Source organism: Solenopsis invicta, chromosome 8, assembly GCF_016802725.1.
Source record: "Solenopsis invicta isolate M01_SB chromosome 8, UNIL_Sinv_3.0, whole genome shotgun sequence".
In the NCBI taxonomy this organism is placed as follows: domain Eukaryota; kingdom Metazoa; phylum Arthropoda; class Insecta; order Hymenoptera; family Formicidae; genus Solenopsis; species Solenopsis invicta.
This window is the reverse complement of record NC_052671.1, coordinates 21,669,080-21,686,512: the sequence shown is the minus strand read 5'-3', so window position 1 is coordinate 21,686,512 and position 17,433 is coordinate 21,669,080. Positions and strand designations below refer to the sequence as shown.

General features: G+C 36.0%; 1 protein-coding gene across 1 annotated transcript; it reads left to right on the top strand.

The window, feature by feature from the left end:
• The first annotated feature begins 15,302 nt into the window (after positions 1-15,302).
• LOC120358573 (transcriptional protein SWT1-like) lies at positions 15,303-16,545 on the top strand. Its single transcript, XM_039453167.1, has 4 exons — positions 15,303-15,548; positions 15,729-15,971; positions 16,058-16,279; positions 16,366-16,545. The coding sequence occupies exons 1-4, from the start codon at positions 15,453-15,455 to the stop codon at positions 16,543-16,545; spliced, it is 741 nt and encodes a 246-aa protein (XP_039309101.1). The 5' UTR covers positions 15,303-15,452.
• Positions 16,546-17,433: the final 888 nt, after the last annotated feature.

The following is a 17,433-nucleotide window of genomic DNA, read 5'->3' as shown; positions in this document are numbered from 1 at the left end:
AACTCAACTCTACAGGCGAATTTGATCCATCTGTTTTCCCGCCTCCGCGACTCAGCCCCTTGCCCTCCCCCAGAGAGGTGGACGAGGCCCTGAGTTGCGACGTCTCGCCTATCCAGGAAACCGCCGGAACCCTAGAGGACTACTCGCTCGGATCCCCGCGCACCGCAAACGTAGTCGTCTCCGGAAAAGTCCCAGCCAGGGACGATAGAGCTGACGGGAGGCCGCGGGCTAGAACGGCCAAAATATTCCCTGACCCCGCGCCGATTCGGGTCCCGACCAGGCCGTTGCCTCTCAGGGCGACCACACTAAAACCGGGCACCCCCAGTCTCGCACGAAGAGGTCCCCGAATCATCGGAGACATCATGGTCCCCTTTAAAGTCAAGAGGACTCCATCGGGTTACCTCATTTCTCATGTAACTCGCACCTAAGACATGTGCCTCAACCATCAATGTACATACAATAAATACATACACATTTATATTCAACCATTACTCGCTCTGTCATTCATTTAATCCCACGCCAAGCTCGAGCACGCACGCTACTACTCCAGTAGCGTTAATAAAACGCTACTACATTTCCTAAACCTACTCATAAATCACCTAATAATATATCTTCCTACAATACCTCCTACTTCCCATACAAGGAATTTGTCGCGTATCCGGCCGTGTTATCACACGATTCGGAGCCGCGACTGGTGACAGCTGCCTTAACTCCAAAATTAACCAATCAACCAGATCTACGTCCCGGGATCGCAACCCTCACGAATCCGCGGACGCAACAATATGTATGATATCTCGCTTTCAGCATTTACAAAACACGAGGATTATTAAAGTAAGTAAATATTTAACGTTCCGGTAACTCTCATATTCATTTTATATGTTTTTAATATTATTTTCATTAATTGTACATACCAAGAGACATAATCTCATAAACTTACATCTGTCAAACAGCATGAGAACGAGCGAGCATGATGTATACATTGACAAGACCTGAATGCAACGTAAATATGCTGTAATTAACAGACATCTTATTTATATTGCTTTCATATAATATTTTACGCTCGTTCACATAAGATAAATATGAGAGTTACGGGAATGTTTAGTAATTATTTGCTTTAACGATCCATGTGTTCTGTACGTGCTGAAAGTGACATATCATACATTACACACATATGGATTTTACTCTTCAAATTTTCCAACTGTTTAGATTAAAGTATATATGAATATGGTCATGAAACAGAGAGCTAATTAGGCCCCATGGGAGTAATTAAACCTGTTTTATTTTCCCTTCTTCCTCGAATGTGTATGTCATTTATACTAGAAAAAACATGAATCGCTTTTCCCGATGTGTTACTAAGTCATACTTATTTTGATTCTGTTGTTAATGCACTTTGAATTTTTAATAAATTAACGTTTGAAACAAGTATCTAATGAATAAATGAATATACGAGAATACTTCTAAGCTGCAACTATATAACTCAACTTCTATAACTCAACTTTTAAATTTAATCATATTACAGGCATTTGAAGTATTCTCGTATATACATTTATTTATTAAATACTAGTTTCAAACGTCAATTCATTTAAAATTTAATTTGCATTAACGACAGAATCAAGATAATTATGACTTATTGGCAGATCAGGAAAAGCGATACATACTCGTACTTTGACACATTCGAGAAAGGAGGGAAGATAAAAACAGAAAGGAGGGAAGATAAAAACATGTTTAATTATGCGCATTCGGCCTAATTAGCATTATTTCATGTCCATATTTATGTACAATGAGGTGCATTAATGAGGTTCTTTTTCGGTGTAAGAACTTCAGCAATTTAACCAATCATGTGTTGCCATTGGCTTAGCGAGTTTGTCTGATTGGCTAAGTTTGCTGTGACTTTTGCACTATCTCCACCAAAAAAGTATCTCATTAATGCATCTTCTTGTACTACACTTCTATTAAAACATGTGGAAAATTTGAACTGTATTATTCATATGTGTGTAATATATATCTTACTAGCAGATCGTACAGAACACGTAGATCGTTAAAGTAAATAATTGCTAGACGTTTCAATAACTCCCACATTTGTTTTATGCGGTTCTAATATTATTTTCATTAATTAAACCAAGGAACATAACTTTATAACCTTACATCTGTCAATTTGCATGAGAACGAGCGAGCATGATATATACATTGACATTAGCTGAATGCAATGTAAATATGTAAATATTAACAGATAGCTTATTTGTATTGCTTTCATGTAATAATTCACGCTTGCTCATTCTCATGCAGTTAGACAGTTGTAAGGTTATGAGATTATATCATTTGATTGAATTGAAGAAAAAAATATTAAGACAATATAAAATGAATTTGAGAGTAACTGGAATGTTTAGTAATTACTTACTTTAATGATGCACGTGTTTTTTAAATGCTGAAAGCGAGATGTCATACATTAAACATATATGGATTCTGCTCTTCAAATTTTCCAACTGTTTTTATAGAAGTATATATGAATAATGTAACCATGAAACAGAGATAATTAATATTATTGCAAGTAAATATATCTGTTTTTATCTTTCTTTCTTCCTCAAACGTGTTTGTCACTTTTACTAGTGAAAATATGGATCGCTTTTTTTCATCTGCCACTAAATCTTACTTATTTTGATTCTGTCGATAATGCAATTTACATTTTTAATGAATTGACGATTAAAACAAGTATTCAATAAATAAGTGGATATACAGTAACACTTTTAATGCCTGTAGTATATATGTTTAAATTTAAAAGCTGGATTATAAAAGTGACAAGTTAAAAGTATCCTTGTATATATTTATTTATTCATTAAATACTTGTTTGAAACGTTAACTCGTTAAAAATTCAAATTGCATTAACGACAGGATCAAAATAAGTATGATTTAGTGGCAGATCAGAAAGAGCGATTCATATTTTCACTAGTATAAGTGACAAACACATTCGAGGATGGAGGGAAAATAAAAACAGGTATAATGACTCGCATTAAGCCTAATTAGCTCTGTTTCATGACCATATTCATATACACTTTTATCTAAACAGTTGGAAAATTTGAAGAGTAAAATCCATACCCCATACAGCACAGAAAATTGCAGCAACATCGCATCAATGTTGCTTTGTTGCAGATTGCAATGTAATATTACGGAGACATTGCAGAAACATAAATTAACAATATGCCTGCAACGTCTCATGGCATATGCCAGTAATATTCCGGAAACATTGCCATATCATAATTTTTTAATATTTATATCAATAGACAAAATAGGTCCATATATGAAGAAATCTCGATCTACAGCCCAATGAACAAACAATATTTTTTAATTGTAATTTTAATAAAAATTTTTTAATATTTAATTTAATTGATGTATTATATTGATATATATTTTCTAATTACAATCTTATTTAAACAAATAACAGAAAAGTTATTCCAAATGCTATTCTGTATTTGTGAAATTAGTAAAAAAAAACTATAATTTTATATTTGTTTATATAAATACTGAGCTTTAATTATACCTATTTCATTTTTTCGATAACGTATATTGACCTGATCTACCAGTTATATACACATATCAGAGTAAAGTATTTACAGGTCATCGTGAAGGATCAATTTGCAGCGATCACGGAAATCAAGCAACGTTCTTCAGAGTCGCGACTTGGATGGGTAACCGCTTGAAAATTTCCGAAAAGGATTTGCGAGATTTTTTTTGCGAAAAATGTTTTTTTAAAATGTTACACAAATATTGTTTTGTTCATTAGAATTATGTGGTGTAAAAATATTTATGTAAATATTTTAGAAAAATGGGATGTTTCAATGCAATATTTCAAAAAGCGGACATCTTAATGTTGCTGCAATCTTCCAACAATGTTGCAGCAATGTTTTGCAATCACAATGCAATATTACAATGTTTCAATGAAATCATTCTACAATGTTCCTGGAATCTCTCTGTGCTGTATGGGATGTGTTTGATGTATGATATCTCGCTGTCAGCATTTACAAAACACGTGGATCATTAAAGAAAGTAAATACTTAACGTTCCGGTAACTCTCATATTTATTTTATATTTATTTTATATGGTTTTAATATTATTTTCTTTAATTGAATCAAGCGACATAACCTCATAACCTTACATTTGTCAAACTGCATAAGAACAAACGAGAATGATATATACATTGACATTACCTGAATGCAATATAAATATGCTGTAATTAACAGACACCTTATTTATATTGTTTTCATGTAATATTTCACGCTTGTTCATTCTCGTGCAGTGTGACAGATGTAAGGTTATGAGGTTATATCACTTGGTTTAATTAAGGCCTATAATATTAAAACCATATAAGAAGAATGTGAGAGTTATTGATTTAGCAATTATTTACTTTAATGATCCACGTGTTTTAAACGTACTAAAAGTGAGATATCATATATTAAACACATATGGATTCTATTCTTTAAATTTTCCAGTTGTTTAGACTGAAATGTATCTGAATATGATAATTAAACAGAGCTAATTAGGCCTAATGCCATAATTAAATCACTTTTTATCTTCTCTCCTTCCTCGAATGTGTATGTCATTTTAGTGAAAATATGAATCGCTTTTCCTAATCTGCCACTAAAACATAATTATCTTTAATTAAAATATTTCTACACATTATTTAATTATTTAAAAATACATAAAATATACAAAAGACGCAATAAAGATCGTTAATATAGTCTTTTTTTTAAATGTAAATGATGTCGTAAAAATAACAAACAATTAACGTATATGCATAATTTTAACAAACAAAACAAAACAAAAGTTACATAATTTTACTTTTGCTGTACTATCCTATTTATGCATAAATGCTTATACATAAATACCAAAGCATTTTATCCAAAAATAAGTGTAATATATACGTCAAAGTGTTAATGTAATCTAACGTATACAATAAAATTTTTAATTTTGATTAGCTAATTTTTCTAAAGACTTACAAAAACAACAAATTTTTTTATGCATAATGGCTTTTATTATTAGTCACAAGTAATCGTGCGGTGTCCAATCGTACGGTATTCATTCGTGTGGTATACAATCGAGCCGTGTCCAACCGTGCGGTGTCCAATCGTGCGGTTTCCAATCGTGCGGTTTTCAATCGTGCGGTTTCTAATCGTGCGGTTTCCAATCGTGCGGTTTCCAATAGTGCGGTGTCCAATCGGGCGGTGTCTAGTCGTACGATTTTCAATCGCGTGGTTCTAAAACTTGCGGTGTCCAATTGTGCAGTAAGCGTTGCCAATCGTGCACATTTTAATCATGCGGTGACCAATCGTGCAGTGTCCAATAAGGCAGTGTCCAATCGTGTATTGTGTGCTTACAATCGTGCGGAGTCCAATCGTGCTGTGTCTAATCGTGCGGTGTCCAAAAGTGCTGTGTCCAATCGTTACGTGTCCAAAACTACGTGTCAAATTATGCTGTGTCCAATTGTTACGTGTCCAAACGGGTGTCACCCATAATAGCCTACGCTATTGATACTATTATATACGATGCATTAACTACTTAATAGAATGATTGTACACGATGTATTACATACTCAATAAAAAAATGTGAAACGTATAAAAAAAGAGTTTATCTCGTTATAAACTTTTCCCATGTTATAATGCATATTAGTGTTACAAGTTGCGTTTAGTCTCTTATAGAATTTGACAGTGATTGCGTCACGCGAACGATAACATTCCACAGGGTAAGAATCGAGCATTGTCAAGGCCATGCCTGAGAGCTGCATCGGCAAATATAATTTTAATAAAGAATATTCTATATCTCTCGAACGCTAGAGAATTACGAGACATGAAAAGTTATACGTAGTGGAATACTGCCTTCCAATTGGATCTAGGAAGAATAACAAAATTAGGTAGAAAAAACAATTAATAATATAATATAATATAATATAATTGCAAGCATAGAGTAGCGGCGTTTGCTTTGCCTACAATGTAATCATATATCTTTCGTCTTCGATGTAATCGTATACCTTTGTGATTAGCCGCCGTCAAAATACGCGATGCGACGGAGGATGCTCTCAATGAGCGAGCCCTTCGTTAGTCGCAGTTATACCGTCGCGCAATTACAAACGATTGATAGTTTTTTTTGTGATCTGGAGTGATAAAGTGCGTGTTACGAAAAAAAAAAAAAATCAAAATGGATTGTCGCGTGGAGAAGGAACAAATTGTAGAGGAGGAAGAGAATGGCGAAAGTGGGGAATATATTGTCGTGGAAAATATTCATGACATCCACAACTCTCTTTCTCAATCTTTCAATAGACAAAACATCATGGTAATTGCGACCAGAGAATCTCTCCTCTATGAAATAACGCATCTACATCCTCCTCCTTCTCCACCTATTTCTCCTGAACCAGAAAACGAGGAGGAAGAAGAGAAACAGAGGGAGAGGCAGGAGGAGAAACAGAAGAAAGAGGATAAAGAAGAGACAGAAAAGGTACAACAAGAAGAGGAGGAGGAAGAAGAGGAACAGAGGGAGAGGCAGGAGGAGAAAGAAAAGGATAAGGAAGAGGATAAGGAAGAGAGAGAAGAGGTACAAGAAGAATAGGAGGAGGAGGAGGAGGAAGAAGAACTGCTTGGAGAAATTCGAGAAAATTACGCTATGTTGCGATACCTCAAGGATATTCTTCCTGAAAAGCTAAGAGACAATATGTTTAATCTTGTAAGGAGCGAGATGCTCGACATCTTGTGGGAGGACGAAGAGGAGGAGGACGAAAGACAATAATATGTAGTGGTGGTGGTGGTGGTGGTGGTGGTGGACGCGGCAGCGGCGGCGGTGGCGGTGGCGAAAGTGGTGAGTTTAAAAAATTTTCATTTTCTCTGTCCGCAACTTTGCCTTGCAGGGGGTTAAAATAACATTTTTTGTTTTTTTATTTTTCATCCGCGCGCGGCGGAAAACTTTTGGGTGGGATATACAATTTATTATATTTATTCTTTGCGCGGGTGGCGGCGCCGCGGAGAACCGCCGCGGAAATCGCCGCGGAGAACCACCGCGGAAAATACGCGGAGAACCGCCGCGGAAATCGCCGCGGTATTATTATTATAAAAAAAAAATAGTTATACACGCTGGCTCAAAGCCATGGGATTCCCCTCTCTCCCCAATATCATCTTCATCCTCGACGGTTACATACCGCTCTGCCGCGCGGGTAACCCCCACCTGTCAATCAATCCCACCTCTAGATCAGTGGGTGACACCACCCACTGCATCTTGAGGATCACCATCCACTCCCTGTATCACTCCCCACTCCCGGGTAGGACTTGATCCCGGGTAGGTCTTGATCCCGCGGGCTGACTCCTACGCGCAGGTCAGTTCAGCGGGCTGACTCCCACCTCCCCAGTTAGGTCTCGCGGGTCGCCACACACCTCTTATGTCAGTACTAGAGTCCTATATAAAGAGAGAAGCGACATCGAACCCCCACCACAACCTTCAGTATCCAATTGAGTCCTCCACCGCCATTTTGGGACCGCTTTAACGTCATCAAACACCATTCGTATCATTCTGCAAACAGCTGTGGTCACAATATGGCTGTTCGCTTAGCCAATCAAATATCAATCAGATTACCAATCAGAGCTTCGGACATCAATGTCGCTTCTCTCTTTATATAGGACTCTAGTCAGTACCACGGATCGTCACCCACTCCGCGGTATGTACCGCAGGTACCCCCGCGCCTACATTCCCCCTCGCCTCTCTCCACCCCTCATTGCCTCATGGCTTTGAACTCTCATAGACATCCTACTATAGATAAACCGTTTTTATGAAAATTTGATGTATATATAATTTTATTATTTTTATTGTGGTTTATTATACCATATTATAATATTATTCAACTTCTAAATTATACAAAAATTATATCTGTCGATTTTTTGGAATAACTATATCTTTTATAGATAATGCACTCATTAAATAAGGCGCATTTAAATATTTATTATTATTATTTGTTTATTATATGTGCGGCTTGCAACAGAAGATAACGATTTTCAAACTGCTAACTTAAAATAGGATAACAGTTATAGAAATGTTTATACAGTTTTTTTAAAACTTTGTAACTTTTCTTATAACTGTCTTGCAACTCAAAAATGCAGATGGTAACATCGTTAAAACGTTTATACCAGACGAATAACATATAATAACATATAATATCATGGCATCGCATATACATTTGTACAATATCATGATATTAGTTCGATATTATATATTGTTAAACAGCCATCTTTCAATCAGTAGCTATTTTATTCAGAGGCCGAAGAAACTACTAGATATTTTTTACAGAAATTAAAACATTTTTAAAATATATATCATATTAAATCTGCCATTTTAAATTTTGTATCTGACTTCAAATTCGTTTTAGCTGTTAGCAAAACTTCCAGATATGAAATAAATAATCGTACAAATATAAAAATTCACTTTAAAACGTGTAAGCCAACGCTTTAACGAATTTTGCTTACTTTGAACCTTCACATCTCTTAATAATACGATCAATTTTTGAACCTTCACATCTCTTAATAATACGATCAATTTGAAAATTTTTTGTGATTAATATGTCATACTAAGATATTCAGCACACAATTCAGTTTCAAATCGCGGGATCAAAAATGGCTAAAATACCACCGATTTTGAGGTCACTCTTACAATATAGCACAAGATACCATGCAAGAATCGTTTGTTTATATTCTTCTACATAATTAATCCTACATAACATTGACTTACATAATTAATTGAGAATATTAATCTCAGCTCGCTACCTTTATTTCCTTTATTAGCACGAGGATGTCTAAAGATGCTTATTTAACGTTTCTTATAAAACCTTGAAATTGTCACCCTAGTATAATGCTCAGAATCCGTTCCTGAGCATTCAGAATGGATTTAGGATCATCCTAAGGACGTCTTGTGCTATTAGGTTTTTACTCAGCTTCCCTGTTACTCATATAGGTCTGTGATATCATATATCTTTATCACTCTAGATTTCTGAACAGAAAGCATATTTTTTATTTCGTAATAGGTGAAATTGATACTTCACAAAGTCAAATAAAGACAAGAAACGAGATCCGAATAAAAAATATTTCTTATCAAATAATTAAAATTAATCAAAGAAATTAAAATAGTCTAATTTTATTTTTAGTCTTAGATTTCAGTGGAGGATATAAATTCGGCTTCTTTTACGGGAATAATTACTGGCTAGGTAGTCGTAGCCAGTGTTTAGATACGATAAATAAAAGCACTACAATCTTACCTCGGGAAATATACCATGATAATGATCCGCAACAAGAATTTCAGCCTTTTGAAACCAACTATTTTGTCGCTCATTTTAGACATAACAACACACTTCAATATCGTACATATATGTTTCAACAGGCAAGATTATAAAACTATTATTTGATATCGATAAAAGGACGCTCTTTTTGACATATAGTTTTATCCTAGGATGTGATAACTCTCGGATTATGTCTACCATCATCCTGCTCAATAAATAATATAAGTTTTATTTTGGGAAAAATGTTATATGACAGAGTTAATTTAACATTTGATATATATTCCGCTGACCTCAATCTGATTCAGGTTAAAGATTTAAAATACAATATCAAGCAACTATCTGGTGGTGCGTTATTTTTGGTATCTGGTAAGTTTTAGGAAAAAATAACAATTATTTCACATAATAATCTCATATAGCAAGAATATGTAGTAATAATATAAAAAAAAATTTTTACTTTTTACCTTTTACAAGAGTATAAAGACTAAATTATGGCAATATTCTATTTACAATCTAGGTTTAAGATTTTGTTTCATGACAATAATCGGAACGATATATGATATGTTTATCCATCAAGAAAATGTAAAAAAAAATGAAATGAATAAAATGGATGATAGTAAGTGTATTAAATTAAAATTTCTCAAAATTTTTACTTTAACAAATTCCTCACAATATACCGGGTGTCCCAGACCACCCGTCCCACCCGATTTTTTCGTAAACGCGACATTTTAAAGAAAAATGTTTCAGACAAAAGTTGTAGGGTTTTAAAAGATCTATTTACTGATTTTATCAGTTTGACCTTGGATGACGTCGCCAAGGTCAGATCAAAATAACATTAACTTTTTTAAATAGGACACCTCATTTTTGGTTCCAGAATCTAATAGCTGGTGTCAATACCTTTCCAAAACACTATAAGAAAGTTTATTTTTGTTGAGTACTTTCCAAGTTGTGAGGCTTGAAAGTTACGGTGTACTGTTACCTTCAAGCGTCATAACTCGGAAAGTCCTTAACCAAAATAAACTTATTTATAGTGTTTTGGAAAGCTCTCGAAATCGACTACAAGAAAATGCAATGAAAAATATACCTGTTTCAGACCACCCGTCCCACCCTTTTAAAACGTAGGGATGTGCTTGTACAAAAAATGGCTCAGACAAAATTTGCATGATTTCGAGGGATCAACCTGATGATGATCTTGAATTCGACCTTGAGATCGATCTTGGTCATAAAGGTATAAGTCAAAGTAACATTTTTAAAATGTAAAAACGAAATAATCGGTGCCGCCTGTAGGCATTAGCGTTACCTAAGGTGTACCACGTGTAGGTAATAAGATCGTACTTACACCTTATCAGGGTGCTTTTTTAAGGTGGTTCCCCTGCCGTCACCTTTGTCGGGGTGCTTTCATAAGGTGGTTCCCCTTGCCGTCACCTTTGTGCATACGCATGTTGTTCAGTCTCGATGTTCAAAATGTCCACCACGTGCATTTATACAGGCTGTTACCCTACTTTGAAAATCATCCGTCGCCCGACGAATTTCGTCAGTATCTAGAGACTGAATGACTTGTAGAATTCTGTTTTTCATATCTTCTGCAGTCGTAGGTCGTTCGCGGTATACAAGGTCTTTTATTCGTCCCCACAAATAATAATCTAAAATTGTAAGGTCCAGTGATCGTGGTGGCCAATTATGTGGACCATGTTTACCTATCCATCGGCCGCGAAATATGCGGTTCAGTTGATGACGAGCAATGACAGACGTGTGGGCGGGACATCCATCCTGTTGAAACCACATATTTAGACGTAATTGGAGTGGAATATCTTCAAGTAAACGTGGAAGTTCGTTTTCGAGTAAATCGGCGTATAAAAACGGTTTAAATTCTCTTGAAAGAAAAATGGTCCCACGATATGCGTATCAACAATTCCGCACCAAACATTGACTTTCCAGATACGTTGATGATCCATTTCTCGATACCAATTCTCTTGTGCCCAATAACGAAAATTATGTGTGTTTATTTCGCCGTCACTTTTAAAGGTGCACTCATCAGAAAATAAAATACTTCTAGGGAAATTAGGTAATTGTTGAGTAATCCAATTACATAATATCAGTCTTTGTCTATGATCGTTCAATGTCATGGCCTGGTGAAGTGACATACGATATGGATGGAATGAATTTTCACGAAAAATTCGACTGATCGTGCTTCGACTTATTCCACTATCTCTTGCTCGTCTCTTGCTCGTCGCTTTAAAGAATCATTCGGGGTTACAAAGGCAGATGTAATTACATCAGGTGCTCTTACTGAACGAACTGATCGATGAATTTGCCTTCCCTTATTATGATCCGGCTGAACAATACCTTTTACAATTATTCTACGTTGTAAGCGACTGAAAACTTTGCGCGAATGTGGTGTATGATTGGGATATTCATTTCGCCACATTATTTCAGCTGCTCGAAAACTTCCAGCTCTACCCAAAACTGACATCATTGCGCAGCTTCTTCGTTCGGGTAAGGCATAACTACAAATTACGCTTACGACCGGGTTGCTTATTAGAAAACGTGAATTGGTGACGAGTTGCGTAATATTATGAATTCTAAGCAATGACTTTTAGGAGTGGTATGTAAGGGTGCTTTTTCGTGAAAATTACTTTATTGCTACAATAATCAACATTAAATGAAGATTAATATTAATAAATCAAGAATAAACGGCATCATAGAGCTGTACCGAATGTTAGAGATCTCGGTAATTAGGTATCTTCAAAACCTCTACGCGTAGGACTATAGGTACACGCACCGGCAGAAATGGTGTCTCTCGACGCTAGCGCTCGGCTGCCGCACACACGCGGAGCCGCGCTCGTACGTGTGTCTAGGCTGCGCGGCGACGATCGGGGTGCGGGCGGAAAGTGGTGGGGGGCTTTACGATAGTGCATCCTCCTCGCTCGACGCTGGGTAGAGAGAGAAAGCATTATTCGACGTGATACCATGGGCGAAGTCGGTGTCCTCTGCTTATATTTTTCATTGCATTTTCTTGTAGTCGATTTCGAGAGCTTTCCAAAACACTATAAATAAGTTTATTTTGGTTAAGGACTTTCCGAGTTATGACGCTTGAAGGTAACAGTACACCGTAACTTTCAAGCCTCACAACTCGGAAAGTACTCAACAAAAATAAACTTTCTTATAGTGTTTTGAAAAGGTCTTGACACCAGCTATTAGATTCTGGAACCAAAAATGAGGTGTCCTATTTAAAAAAATTAATGTTATTTTGATCTGACCTTGGCGACGCCATCCAAGGTCAAACTGATAAAATCAGTAAATAGATCTTTTAAAACCCTACAACTTTTGTCTGAAACATTTTTCTTTAAAATGTCGCGTTTACGAAAAAATCAGGTGGGACGGGTGGTCTGGGACACCCGGTATATTACAAATTTCATTTTCTGAAAATTGGATTCATTTTTTCGTATTAAATTTTTAATTTTTTATCAAACCAATAATTTCTTATTTAACTATTTATTGAATAATTTATCACTTTGTTTTAACTAAACTATTATTTTAAATAAATATTAAGTAACAGAATAACATTTTTTACTGTAAGGGAGAGTGGGCTAAATCGGGTCGTGTTCCAAAAAGAATCTTTTTAACTTAAATTAATACTGTTACGTCCAGCCTTAGGGAAGAAGTATTTATTAAAAAGATAGACTGGGAGTCATGTAGGTCAAGACGCAACAAAAGCTTTTCTCGTGGCCGCACTAAAGGGACGTGAGTCACAAAGTCGAACGCACTTTCGTGACTTTGGAATATGGATCAGCGTATAATGAGACGCTTTAACACCTATTTCCAGGAGTCGTGCGATCGTCGGTTTGAATTTGATTTAGAGAGTCTAATCTCTTTAACTTGGAATTCTATCAAGCGCAATCTACGAGTAATATTTAGGGAATGAGATAAGATGGGGTAAATTAAAGAAAATAAATTTTATTAATACGACTTCCTGTAAACATCAATATAAACGAATATTTCATCATTAATGTACATGTACAAAATTGAGTGATTATTATACAACACAAAAAGAATTGACATTCAGAAAATTTATTATAATTTGGTTCGCCGGAGTTTGTTACAATAGTTGTGTTATCTTAAGGGGAATATTTAAACATATTAGTTGCAATGGTTGTATTAATTTTAAGAGAATAATTAAATATATTTTTGTTACAAAGATGGTGTTAATTTAAACATATTTTTAAAATATTTTCATTACAATATTTATATCAATTTTATATTAGTGATAATATTTATCAGTAATTTTTACAATGTATTTTATATATGAACATATTTTTAAGTCTTTTATTATTCTATAATTTGTTTAACATATCGGGAGGAAACGGAGTATCGTGATATTATCATGTCTGTCATAACATTCATTAATAGATGTGAATATGTATATTTTCTTGCATTGTGTAAAAATTAAAAAAAAAAAGAAAATTTTTCTAAATTATTGTATTATTTAAAAAGTACTAAAATTTGAAAAGTAATTGATTTAGGATAATTAAAAAGTGTAGAATTTAAAAGTATCAAGCGTTTCGTGATCACTTGTGGCGATTTATTGTAAAATTTGTTCCGAAGTTCGAAAGGACTCGTGTCCAAATCGAACTTTTAATTCGATATTGCAACTTGATCGCAGCACTGGTGATCAGCAGACCAAATGTGCTCTTATAAACGTTAAATTATAATAGTATAATATTATGAGTTATCAGACTCGGAATAATTGAATTTTATTTATCTCAACTCTAATTATATAATAACGATATCATAACATGACTGGAAAACGTTTAATTATATAATTTTCTTTTTTCAATAAAAGTTTTGCTTTTAACTATTAAAATGCTTGTTTTTACTTAACATTATAAAAAATACAATTAAATCTTTTAAAATTCTATCTAAAAGTCAATAAAAATAGGTTTATCCAACTTGGACCACGGGTAGTTTGATTTCAAACCACTGCACTGGTGCCAAATCGGACTGAAAAATGCGTTTTTACTTTTCTCATTATAGTTCAACACAGGTGAGAGATATGTCAAAATGGTCTGAAACAAAAATGGAGGGAATTAAATCTCAAACGGCACCTTCGGTTTTACGATAGGACTTTATTTGTGCCTTATAGTGTAAACTATTTTGGCGCTTGTTTGCTGATAATTGTCCTTTTAATTTTTTCGTAATGTTTGCGAGAAGGTATTCGTTCTGTTTTATTGTTTTTTCGGTATTGTCAATATGTCCTATCGTTTCCTCTAATATTTTGATTTGATTTTTAAAGGCGTGTCGTGTCATCTGTTGTTCGTTATGTATTTGTGTTAACTGTTCTGTAATTAATTTTTCATCGTTAGCGTCCATTGTACCGAATAATGTTTTCGCGACGGTGTCTAGTCCGCCTATTTGTCCTCTTTTCTGAATCTTTGACGTTTGGCGAGTTAATTTTCATTATTTTTTTATTTGTTTTTTTGTAACTCTCTTGTATCGCTTAGTCAAGACTTTGACACATACCTTCGTGTATAAATGGAATGGTCTGGCACTTGTTTTCTGTTTTTCGTATGTAAATTTTTATTTGCTTTGCTTTTCTTGTTAGCGACGTAACATTTATCTGGATTAATAATTTCCATGATGACTGCAACGGGTGAAGATTGCCGATTTTTTCGTAGTATACTCTTAGATGATAATTAAAACTTTCGTACAGTAATTTTGTACAGTCCATTGATTCGCAAACCTTCTGTTCGGCTTAGCGCTATCCCTAGCGTTGCTCTGTAATATAATCACATATGATAATTGGTGTATGGTAGTGTTTGTTTGCACATGTGCTCGTCTGTCGTTCTAATTTTGAATTCTTTTCATCTTTTATTTCGTATGAAGTGCCTTGTTAGCATCTTCTTCAAAGTTTTCAGCGACTCGCTGCTGCTTCGTCCTTTAGTTTTGCTCTGGACGTTGTTAGGTGCTTTTCGTGCAACTGCGTGGTATTATTTTTATCATAAGTTACTTAGGATCGACATGTGTTTATAAAAATGCTGATGTACGACTTAAGAAATTACATAACAGAATCATAAAAGATGTAATATATGAAAAAAATATTACATTAAATAATGATAAATCACAAAGTCAACCTAGTAATGAACCAGTTATCGAAATTATGACAGATGATAAATTAATAGAAAAGGCTAAGCAAGAAGTTTTGTACGAAGAAATGGATTGGGAACCAATGAAAGATGAAGAAATTGCACTAGAGGTATTAGTTTAATTGAAACCTATTAAATAATTGTAACAACTTGTATAGGTAAAATTTACCATATGAATATGATCAGTATAATCATGTATCTTCAACACTGAATATTTTTTTTTTATGTAATAGTTATGAAAAATATAATTTCTTAATACATTTCGTATTTTTATATTTTGTTTTATATAGGTGGAAGTTGTCAGAACACAAATTGATAGAGAAAATTGTATGGCTAAAACAAACTGTATATCAGAAAATATTGCAGAATTGACACAACTTAATGAAATGAAGTCGCACGAAAAAGGTCCACTTTATATTGTTGTTGATACAAATGTATTTCTATCAAATCTCGAGATTATTGAAGAAGCAAAAGATGCGACATTTAAAAATTATCCACGTCCATTTATCGTAATTCCTTGGACAGTAATATGCGTAAGTATAATGTATAGTATAATGAAAATTCTGCTGTATCTGTAAAAGTTTTAACATGTTTTTTATCTGAACACTTTTTATAACAGGAATTAGATTATTTTAAAGACAACAAATCGAAATATGAATTATCGATTAAAGCTAGAAAAGCGATTTCTTTCATCCATAATCAATTTTCTTCTAAACACCCACGTGTAATAGGACAAACACGAGATCAGGCAAAGAAAAACAAAGAAGATTTTTCTATTGATTGTCCAGATGATGAGATTCTCCAATGTTGTTTACAGATTCATCAATTACAAAAATCAGTAGTAAGTTGTCTTTTTGTTGTATGATATGTATGTATACGTCATTAATGAATAAAACTACTACACTTGTTTTTATTTTGCATATGTAGATCTTGTTATCTTATGACAAAAATCTATGCACTAAAGCGATGATATATAATATACGGGTATTGGGACGTAACGATCCTCTTGAAAATATAGATGATGTAAATACGAGAGCGACCTACCGGGCGCGTCTCCGGGTGGCGGATAGGAGAACGGCCGGAGGGGCCCGAGTCCCCCAGGGATAAAATCCTGCGTGGGATTAGGGTACCTCCGGTTAGTGGCGGCTATAACTGGTCTCCCAGGTGTAAAACCCTGCGTGGGGTCAGGAAGGCCGTTACCGCGGACCAGTTCCCTAAGCCAAGCTGTGAGCTATCGTGGCGATGGCTGCGTGGCACTGAGGGAGCAGTGTCTTGAACGATGCCTCTGGGGCACCAGGCGACACCCCAGAGTAATAGCCTTACCTACGCATGCGGGGCTCTGTGTGGGCGGACTTTTAGTTCCCTAGCTACTCGTGGGAACCATATGGATTTCAATTTACTCAAAGACGTAGTGACGGAGATGGAGGGCTCGCAGCGCGGGACCTCCAGTGCGGAGGCGGCGGAGGTGGTTGCGGACGGGGCTCATCTGGGCTCTGGAGGCGCCACCGCCGTCGGCTCCGGCACGCAGACGGAAGCGGTGGGTGCGGATGGGGCTCTTCCGGGCCCCGGAGGCGCCACCGCCGCCGTCTTAGAGAAAAGCTCCGCGCCAGCGGCGGGCTCTCTTGGCAAGAGGAACCGCTCTGGTGCGGAGAAAAGGAGGGCCAAACGGGAACGAGAAAGGTCTCAGTGTGGGACCTCCTCGGGCACCGTGACCCCCCTAGTAGCAACGCCGAGGGAGAGGGAAGGGCACACCGGCGGCAAACGCCGGAAGGGCTCCACGGACACCCCCCCTTCGGCGGAAGGACCCGCTAAGAAGCACAGGGCTCAACATACTGGGACCTACGCCGAGGCGGCGGACCCCCTAACAAGGGTTATCATCCCCGAGGGTTATCCCGAGGAGGAAATTACTGCCGAGCGGCTGGCTCTTTTGAAGCTGGCCGTCAGCAGGGCAATCAGTGGGATCCGGGAAGGACCCATTCCATGCTTCCGCCGTAC

Excerpts from the sequence above, each read along its gene's own strand:
- LOC120358573 (XM_039453167.1), top strand. The coding sequence starts at position 15,453 with ATGACAGATGATAAATTAATAGAAAAGGCTAAGCAAGAAGTTTTGTAC. Across the intron at positions 15,972-16,057 it reads TTCCTTGGACAGTAATATGC|GAATTAGATTATTTTAAAGA; the intron begins GTAAGTATAATG and ends TTTTTATAACAG. Across the intron at positions 16,280-16,365 it reads ATCAATTACAAAAATCAGTA|ATCTTGTTATCTTATGACAA; the intron begins GTAAGTTGTCTT and ends TTGCATATGTAG.